Below are 10,333 nucleotides of genomic sequence, written 5' to 3' on the forward strand. Positions count from 1 at the left end.
AATTACTTTACATCATTATAGTAGTTTTTGTTATACATTGATATGAATCAGCCATGGATTTACATGTACTCCCCATCCCAGTCCCCCCTCCCACCTCCCTCTTCACCCGATCCCTCTGGGTCTTCCCAGTGCACCAGGCCCGAGCACTTGTCTCATGTACCCAACCTGAGCTGGTTATCCGTTTCACCCTAGATAATATACATGTTTCAATGCTGTTCTCCTGAAACATCCCACCCTCGCCTTCTCCCAGATTCCACAAGTCTGTTCCATACATCTGAGTCTCTTTTTCTGTTTTGCATATAGAGTTATCGTTACCATCTTTCTAAAGTCCATATATATGTGTTAGTATACTGTAATGGTCTTTATCTTTCTGGCTTACTTCGCTCTGTATAATGGGCTCCAGTTTCACCCATCTCATTAGAACTGATTCAAATGAATTCTTTTTAATGGCTGAGTAATATTCCATTGTGTATATGTACCACAGCTTCCTCATCCATTCGTCTGCTGATGGGCATCTGGGTTGCTTCCATGTCCTGGCTATTATAAACAGTGCTGCGATGAACATTGGGGTGCATGGCAGATACAGTTTTGAAGAGTTTTGGTTTTCTTTGGACAAATACCTAAGAGTGGAATTGCTAGATTATATGCTAGTTATATTTTTAGTGTTTTGAGAGGAATCTCCATAATGTTTTCCATAGTAGCTGCAGCAATTTACAACCCAGCAGCAGTGCACTAGAGTTTCCATTCCTCAGCATCCTCACAACACTTGTTAATTTTTTTTCTCTTGATGATAACCAAACTGATAAATGTGAGGTGACACCTCATTTTGACATAGATTTGTCATTTTCTGAATATTAGAGACTTTGGGCATCTTTTCATGTACCTGTTGGCTCTCTCTTTGGAAAAATGGCTACTCAGGTCCTTTGTCCATTTTTCAATCAGACTGTGTTTTTGATACTGAGGTATATGATGTCTTTATATATTTTGGATATTAATCCCTTGTTGCAAATATCTACTCCCATTCAGTAGTTTGCCTTTTAATTTTGTTGATGGTTTCTTTACTGTGCATTAGATTTTAGTTTTATTAGGTCCTGTTGATTTATTTTTGCTTTTGTTGCCACTGCCTTTGAGAAAGAAAAAAATATTGTAAAGAGAAACATCAGTAAGCATGCTGTCTATATTTTCTTTTGTGAATTTTAATGTTTCAGGTCTTACATTTCAGTCTTTAATCCATTTTGAGTTTATATTTATATATGTTGTGAGAAAATGTTCTAGTTTTGGTCTTTTCTTGTAGGTGTTCAGTAGGGTCAACACCACTCACTAAAGGAACTTGTCTTTTCCCCATTTTAAGAAGCTGTATAAAGTCATTCAGAGTTAATATCTCTGTATGGCCACAGAGGGGCAACGCTGCTTCAGAGAAGCATACACAGATTCTTCAAGAGTTTATCCCCCATACACCGATTCTTCAAGGAACCACAAAGGATCCTTTAAATATCAAATGTTTATCTCCAAATTTGCTTCAATGTGCATCTCTCAATCTTCTATGTATGTAGGTGTCCGTCCATCTACCTAAATAGTATCTATGTATATTTTAGTCTAGCAGTTTTAAAAATATGGTTTTGAAAATTAATATTTCTTTAAACAATATGTTTTGTCCTCTGAGATTAAGGCCACATTAATTTCTCTAATATAAATTTATAATATTTTCATCCAGATACATCCCAAAATCCCATCATACTGAGTTAATCAGTCCCAGAATTCCCTTACCCCATTCTTTACTAAGAAATCTAGTGGTGGTGTAAGTTCCAGTTCAAGCAGCTCTTCCATCAGAACTACTCTCTGACTGGGCCCAGAAGTGAGTCCATTATCATTTTCTTGGGTGCTTCATATAGAAACACATTTCTTTTCAGTAGCTTTTATCTAAATGTACTTGAGTATTGGGAGTGGGTAGGCTAAAGATTGCTACTTCTATCTCTTTATGGAATGAGACCCAAGTATGACTATTTAGTAGGCACAAATATATATATATATATATATTGAAGACATGCATCAATGAGTAAATAAATAAAAGAGAAAACACACCAAAAATTCAACAAACAATAAAACATCCCCTTAGAGAGCTGGAGTCGATGGGATTAGATTGAGGAGTGGGAATGGTTATTATTGTCTTTTTGAACTGTGATGATGTTTTTCTTTGATAGTGTCTGAGATGGCATCAAAGACAGAGAACACAAACTCTTCTTTGTGCTAAAAAAAAATGAGCTCCTTAATTTCTGTCTCTATCCCCTGATGTGTTGACATCAAAAGCCAAATTGACTCTTCACATTTTTGTATTTTCCTTGTGAGGATAAGGTGTAACTCAGGATGAGAACTACCAAAAATGTTTCTTTACTGAATGATCATGGTCTCATATCTTCTGCATTCTGCAGAATTTTCCTAGCCAATCTTATCCATTTGGATAACAAATGTCCTCCAGAGCAGATTATTCCAGTGCTTCTCAGTTTATTTTCTCCATGCATATTCTTGGAGACATTTTATTTGCCTGATTTATATTTTAGAAGAAATATAAATTGAAATTGATCTAATTATATTTTATTAATTCTTAGGATCATGTAAAGTGTAGAAACATTGAACAATCACATTAAAATTTAAGTTCCATCAGGGCAAAAGGACTATGTATCTTTATGTTCTGCTCCATAAGCTTTGCTTGAATGATACATTATGCCCCTGTGTATTCACAATAGACTTTAAGTAGTATTTGTAATAAAAAAAAAGAAATACCTTGTAATGCTAATCTTGTGAATTCGTGCAAGGCACTCTCTTCCCTTTTGTAAACTAATCCTATTCCTATTAAAACATCAAACTCTCCTGATATATGATTTTTAACCTTCTAGGAGGTGTGAGGAACAGGAAGAAGGGGATAGAGTGAGAGAAATTCTAACCTGGTCTTTATGCTTGTAAGGGGGGCATTTCTGATTCCCAGTGAATTTAATTTTCGGTGGTTCTAAATTAGCACCGAATGAAAAGTAGTACTTTTGAGAGAGATAGGTTTGAGGAAAGCACTTATGAAAGGGTGGGGCCTACTGAAAGAATAAAAGCAGGTGTGAGCTTAAAGTCAGAGTTCTAGCTGGCTGAGAAGCGCAGAAGAGGAACTTGAGCTGCCACTGAGCACTGGTGCCAGAAACAGTGGACAAGATACTGGGAGCATCGCTTACGATTCTGTGGCTTCAGCTCGGCTGTGAGCTGTGGGGGAGAAAAGCTAGGCTATCTCATTAATTAGGAGGACTGAGCAAATTTGGTTACAAACAAGTTCATGCAGATAGTCTTAAAAAAGAAATATATTTTATGGAATTAATGGCTTTTATCTCTTTAAGAAGGGGTGAATGGACAACAAAAGGAAAAAAGTGTCCAACAGCAGGTGAAACAGAGCCCTCGATCTCTGACAGTCCAGGAAGGAGAGATTGCCATTCTGAACTGTGGTTGTGAGAAGAGTGCATTTAACTGCTTCCTGTGGTACCAGCAATACCCTGGTAAAGGCCCTGCATTCTTGGTAGCCATAGGTTCAATTGTGAATGAAATGGAAGAGGGAAGACTCACCATTTTCCTCAGTAAGAGTGCCCATAGCTCTCAGTGCACATCATCACTGCCCAGCCTGGAGACTCAGCACCTACTTCTGTGCAGCAAGTGCACGGTCTCCCCGGGCACCTGCAGCCTGTGCCCAGACCTGCAGCTGGGGCTCCAGACACAGCCTGCTGAGCAGATGAAATACACACACACACACAATTTGGTTCTGCATAAAAAGTCAATATATTTAGGACAACTGACATTTTATAGAATTTATTTTTTGACCAAAATGGAAAGGATATGGAAAATTAAGTGCAAAGAGACATCTCTAGAAACTCCCAAATAGTTGGTATATATTTAAAATCTATAACTTTAAAACAACCCTAAGTTAAAGAAACAATTACAATGGATGCTAGAAGATATTTTGAAAGTAAATGTGAGAGCACATTAAATATGTATGACATGCAGCTAAAATAATACATAGAAAGAAATTTATCTTTTTAAATACTTATATTACTAAAGAAAAAAGGTTGATAAACTACTATCAAGGCTTTTAAGAAAAGATGATAGAATAGCAAATTAAACCCAACATAAACTGAAAGAAGTAAATAATAAACTGTCTAATTGGTGAAATACAAAGAAATCTATGGAGATAACCGTGAAATACAAAGTTAATTTTGTTAAAATAATTAATAAACTTGATATATTCCTAAGTAGACTTATCAAAGGAAAAAAGAAAAAATACAAATTATAAATATAAGAAATAAAAAAGAGAACTATTCTGCAGGTTCTGTTACATTCTAAGGGAATGAAAGAGCATCATTAACAAGTTTATGTTAGTGAGTCATTGTGTAGAAGTGGATCCACACAGGTCAGGAAAGCTTATTTTTTGACAAAATGAAAAGACAATTCAATAGAGGTAGTAAGGTGGTTATTTTTTAATTAATTTATTTATTTTAATTGGAGGCTAATTACTTTACAATATTGTGGTGGTTTTTGCCATACATTGACATGAATCAGCCATGGGTGTACATGTGTCCCCCATCCTGAACCCCCCTCCCACCTCCCTCCCCATCCCATCCCTCTGGGTTGTCCCAGTGCACCAGCTTTGAGTGCCCTGTTTCATGCACTGAACTTGGACTGGTCATCTGTTTCACATATGGTAATATACATGTTTCAATGCTATTCTTTCATCCCTCCCTCACCTTCTCCACAGAGTTCAAAAGTCTTTTCTTTATATCTGTGTCTCTTTTGCTGTCTCACATATAGGGTCATTGTTGCCATCTTTCAAAATTCCATATATATGCATTAATATACTTTATTGGTATTTTTCTTTCTAACTTACTTCACTCTGTATAATAGGCTCCAGTTTCATCTACCTCATTAGAACTGATTCAAATGTGTTCTTTTTAATTGCTGAGAAATATTCCATTGTGTATATGTACCACAACTTTCTTATCCATTCATCTGCGGATGGACATCTAGGTTGCTTTCATGTCCTGGCTATTGTAAACAGTGCTGTGATGAACACTGGGGTACACGTGTCTCTTTCAATTCTAGAGTGGTGAGATAGTTTTATGAGCAAATGAGATTAGGACAATTGGATATTCTTGGGAAACAATTGAAACTTGACCTAAATATCACAGCTTATACAAAAACTTGAGTATAGTCTGAAAGTGAACCATACATCCAGGTATAAAGTGTAACATTACAAATTTTTTAGGAAAAACATAAAGAGAATATCTTCATGACCCAAGTCTGGACAAAAAGACTTTTGACATGACCCCAAAAGCATAATTCATAAAAAAAAAATCACTTAGATTTCATCAAAATTAAAAATGTTTGCTCTGTAAAAGACACTATTAAGAGAAGGAAAAAGATAAGCCACAGAATGGCAGGAAATATTTGTAAGTACATTTTCATCAAAAGATTGTATTCTGAATACAATGAACACTCTGAACTCAGCAGGAAGAAAACAAACAATCCAGTTGAAACCTGGACAAAAGATTAACACAGACACTTTACCAAAAAGCTATCTGGTAATTAAATAAGAATATAAAGAGATGATTAGCATTATTAGTAATTAGGGAAATGCAAATTAAGCCACAAAGAGATAACACTTCACATTTCTCACAGGCTAAAATTAAAAACACTGACAATGCCAAGTTCTGGCAAAACTGTAGAGAAATTGGATCACTCATGCATTGCTGGTGGGTGAATGGTCCAGCCATTCTGGAAAACAGTTCAGCAGTTTCACCTAAACTTACATATTCACTTACCTTACAGCTCGGCAATCACACTCCTGGGTATTAATGCTTGAAAAGTGAAAAACTTACATTCATTCAAAAATCTGTACTTGAATATTCATAGCAGCTCTATTTCTGATGATCAAAAACTGGAAACCAGCCAAATGTTCTTCACTGGGTGAATAGACAAATAAATCTATTGCAATACATCTGTACAATGCCATATTATTTATAGGTTTTTCTCAACTTGCAATAGAATTGTGTCTTAATAAACCATTTTCAGTTGAGAGGATCATAAATGGAAAATGCATCTAATATACCTAACACATTGAATTGAACCTAGTCTACCTTAAAGGTGTTCAACACCGACATTAACCTACAGCTGGGTGAAATCATCTAACACAAAGTCTATTTTATATTAAAATGTTGAAAATCTCATATAATTTATTGAGTACTGTACTGAAAGTGGGGCTTCCAAGGTGGCTCTAATGGATAAAGAAACTGCCTGCTAAAGCAGAGACATAAGAGATGCAGGTTAAATCCCTGGATCAGGAAGATCCCCTGGAGGAGGGCACAGCACCACACTCCAGTATCTTGCCTGGAGACTCCCATGGACAGAGGAGCCTGGTGGGCTACAGTCCATACTGTCTCAAAGAGTCGGACACAACTGCAGGAACTTAAAACACACACACTAAAAGTAAAAAACAGAATGGTTGTATGAGTACAGAGTGAATGTAAGTGTGTCTGTTGTTTACCTTCCTGATCTCAGGGCTGGCCGGGAGCTCAGCTCACTGCTGCTGCCCAGAATCACCAGGGAATGTTATACCACATGTTGCTAGCATGGGGAAAGATCATATTTAAATATTCAAAGTATTGTTTCTACATTCTACTGAAAGTTCAACACTGTCTTGCCACTGTAAGGTAAAGAAATTCAGAGTCAGAACATCATAAGATGGTAACAGTCTGTAGTGATTAAAAGAAATAGACTACTGATATGTGCAATAGCCTAGATGGGGCTTCTTTGGTGGCTCAGTGGTAAAAATCTGTCTGCCAAGCAGGAGACGTAGGTTTGATCTCTGGGTCAAGAAATCCCCTGGAGAAGGAAAAGGCAACTCACTCCAGTATTCTTGCCTGGAAAATTCCATAGACAGAGGAGCCTGGTGGGCTACAGTCCATGGGGTCACAAATGAGTCAGACAGGACTTAGAGATTAAACAACAATAGCCTAGATGGATCTCAGGATGTTATGTTGAATGAAAAAGTAGTCAATCTAAGAGGACACATGGTATATGATTACACTTGTTGGATTATTACGATGCTTACATAGTGTGATTTTGCTTAAACAACATTCTCAAAAGCACAAAATATAAAGATGAAAAGGAGATGAGTAGTTAGCAGGGTCATAAAGAGTTGCAGGGATTGGGAGGGTATTCAAAGAGGATTTCTTTAGAGAGATGAAACAACTTTGTGTCATGATTTCAGTGGTGGTACAAGAACTTATACATGTGATAAAATTTCTAAGAGTGATATATGAAAGCCTAAGAGTGTATATCAAAATTGATGTATAAGGTTATGGTATTTTGGTAAGATTGTATTAATATAAATTTCTTGATAGATATGAAATCAGTATCAGATTTCAAAACAATAATATTTTATTCTGGTTATAATTTCATTTAAATATAAACCACTGAATAGGCTCTGAAATTCAGATGGGCTGATTTTCTAAAATCATTTCATGTCACAGTAATTTTTTTTTTATATATATATATTTTTTTATTAAGATTTTTTTTCTCCATTTATTTTTATTAGTTGGAGGCTAATTACTTTACATCATTACAGTAGTTTTTGTCATACATTAAAATGAATTAGCCATGGATTTACATGTATTCCCCATCCCGGTCCCCCCTCCCACCTCCCTCTCCACCCGATCCCTCTGGGTCTTCCCAGTGCACCAGGCCCGAGCACTTGTCTCATGCACCCAACCTGGGCTGGTGATCTGTTTCACCCTAGATAATATACATGTTTCAATGCTGTTCTCTTGAAACATCCCACCCTCACCTTCTCCCAGAGTCCACAAGTCTGTTCTATACATCTGAGTCTCTTTTTCTGTTTTGCATATAGGGTTATCATTACCATCTTTCTAAAGTCCATATATATGTGTTAGTATACTGTAATGGTCTTTATCTTTCTGGCTTACTTCGCTCTGTATAATGGGCTCCAGTTTCACCCACCTCATTAGAACTGATTCAAATGAATTCTTTTTAATGGCTGAGTAATATTCCATGGTGTATATGTACCACAGCTTCCTCATCCATTTGTCTGCTGATGGGCATCTAGGTTGCTTCCATGTCCTGGCTATTATATGTCACAGTAATTTTATTTATTGAAAAATCTAAGTAGAGCCCTGGAACTCAGTGAAAAAACAAAAGAGATACATTGATTATTTTGTAAGATTGCTTTTCTCCCAGAAGGCCTAAGATCGTGACTGTTTTAAAACAGTCAGTAGATTCTGGATGCAGAAAAGTAAGTATAGGCTAAATGAATGACCAATCAGTAGATTTCAAGAAAGTTTCGTAGGCTATCCAAAATTATATCTTAAACAGGATGGCAAATAATTTTACTGAATAATTACCAGTGTATGTCAACTTGTTTAATCTTTAGTTACCCTTAATTCAAATCTTTAATATTAATTGCTTTTTTCAAGCCCTTTTCCAGGATAGGATCTGCCAAATTGAATAACCAGGGAAACACGAGTAGACAAAGTAAAAGTTTGTGGTGAGCCAAACTGTTTTCCTGCTGAGCACAGACCAGCTGGCCTAGGAACATGACAAATGGCACTTCCTGTCTGGGGGAGGAGCCGCACAGGAACCAGGCGCTGTGTAAATGTGCTGCCGGGCACTTTCAGACTCTGCAATCTCAGCTTGAGGCAGAATTAGACACACTTGTGCTGGGGAATCCATGCCTCATGCCGCTCTCCCGTCTGCTCTGGGTGTTCCTGGCCTTCACCTTCTCTGGTAGGGATGCTTCCAAGCATGGGTGTGAGTGTTCAGGGTGAAAGGACTGCACACAGACGTGTGGTGCTTCACAGGGACTTGGGGAGGAAAGGAGGATTGGAGAAAAGCAAGCATCTTAGGATTTCAGTTTGGTTTGTAAACATTTGGGTCCAAAATTAGCCTAATTTCTACATTATTTTTTTCAGTATTTCAGCTTTGTTTTCTTGTTTTTTTTTTCCCCCACAGGATCTGGTGTGGCCCAGAGTGTTACTCAAGACCAACCACACATACTCAGTGAAGTGGGGAAGACAGTCACCCTGAATTGTCGGTATGAAACAAGTTGGGACATGTACAAGTACTACATTTTTTGGTACAAGCAGCTTCCCAGTGGACAGATGACTTACCTTATTCGTCAGTATTCAGATGATGGGAATGCAAGGGACGGCCGCTACTCTGTAAATTTCCAGAAAGCTCATAAATCCATCAGCCTCACCATTTCAGCCTTAGAGCTGGAAGATTCTGCAAAGTACTTCTGTGCTCTCTGGGACTCACAGTGCTTGAAGTAATAGGAAAGCTGAACAAAAACCCCAGAACTAAATGAATGAGAGTCCCCCTGCTGCAGGACCCCAGCTGAAATGCACACCTGCAGACCCCAGACAAGAAATGGTAGTCCTGCGGTTGCTTCATCTGTAGTCTGGATCAGAGGATTTAGTTCTTTGATGTCACTTGGAAGCAGGTGTCCAGAGTGATTGTCAATTAATATGTTCTCCTCTTGAATTCTTGACTTTAAGTCAATCATACAGAAGATGTGTAAAGTTGTCTAAAGCTGTAAACTTGCTCCATAATAATTTAAAGTGACAGTTTCCCTAAAATACACTCACATCACAAATCTGGGTATAGTTATCATGAATCATCATGAAAATCATTACCTTAGTCCTTTCTTCTTAGGCTTTTGTCCCTTAAGGTACAATCAGAAGAAGAACCACTAGTGATGTCGAATAAGAAATTAGTTATAAAGATTAGAATTCAGACAATTGCTAGGTCTGGTGGAAGAGTGTACACAAAGCTGTTTTCTTAGTATCTGGTATTGAGACTGGATTTAGTGTTAGTCATTGGAGTAATATTTGTAGAACATTGGATAGAGACTGAAGCATGGACGAACTGTGACTCAAATGACATACTAGAACCATGAAGATAATGGAGCCCACAAAGACACACTAAAACTTGTCTATGTCTCACCTCCCTCATTTCACAGTAGTGGGCGACCTTAGGAGAAGTAGGTGTCATTTGGCATCATGCTACATACATACTTGGCCCAAGACAAAGAGAAGATGAGGAGATTTGGTTGGAAGTGAAGGAGTTGTGAGTCAACAATAAAATGAGCTATCAGATCAGCAGCAACATGTATAATTAACCATAGTCTCTGGAGCCCTGCAACATACCCCCAAATATAAAAACTGTGGCTGCTCCATCACAGCGTCCTTCCAAATGTTAGACAAGTTCCTTTGGTGGCCAACCCTAAGTCCGAACA

The 10,333-nt window shown here is 37.5% G+C and overlaps 1 gene segment (V, D, J or C); it reads left to right on the forward strand.

Annotated features, from left to right (window-relative positions):
• LOC139033654 (T cell receptor delta variable 1-like) overlaps window positions 1–9,512 on the forward strand; it is a 32,096-nt gene extending 22,584 nt beyond the window's left edge. The window contains 1 exon segment of the V gene segment in view: window positions 9,049–9,512. Within this exon segment, the coding sequence occupies window positions 9,049–9,368 (320 nt within the window).
• The last annotated feature ends 821 nt before the right edge of the window (window positions 9,513–10,333 follow it).

This window comes from Odocoileus virginianus, unplaced genomic scaffold (genome assembly GCF_023699985.2).
Source record: "Odocoileus virginianus isolate 20LAN1187 ecotype Illinois unplaced genomic scaffold, Ovbor_1.2 Unplaced_Scaffold_27, whole genome shotgun sequence".
Taxonomy (NCBI): domain Eukaryota; kingdom Metazoa; phylum Chordata; class Mammalia; order Artiodactyla; family Cervidae; genus Odocoileus; species Odocoileus virginianus.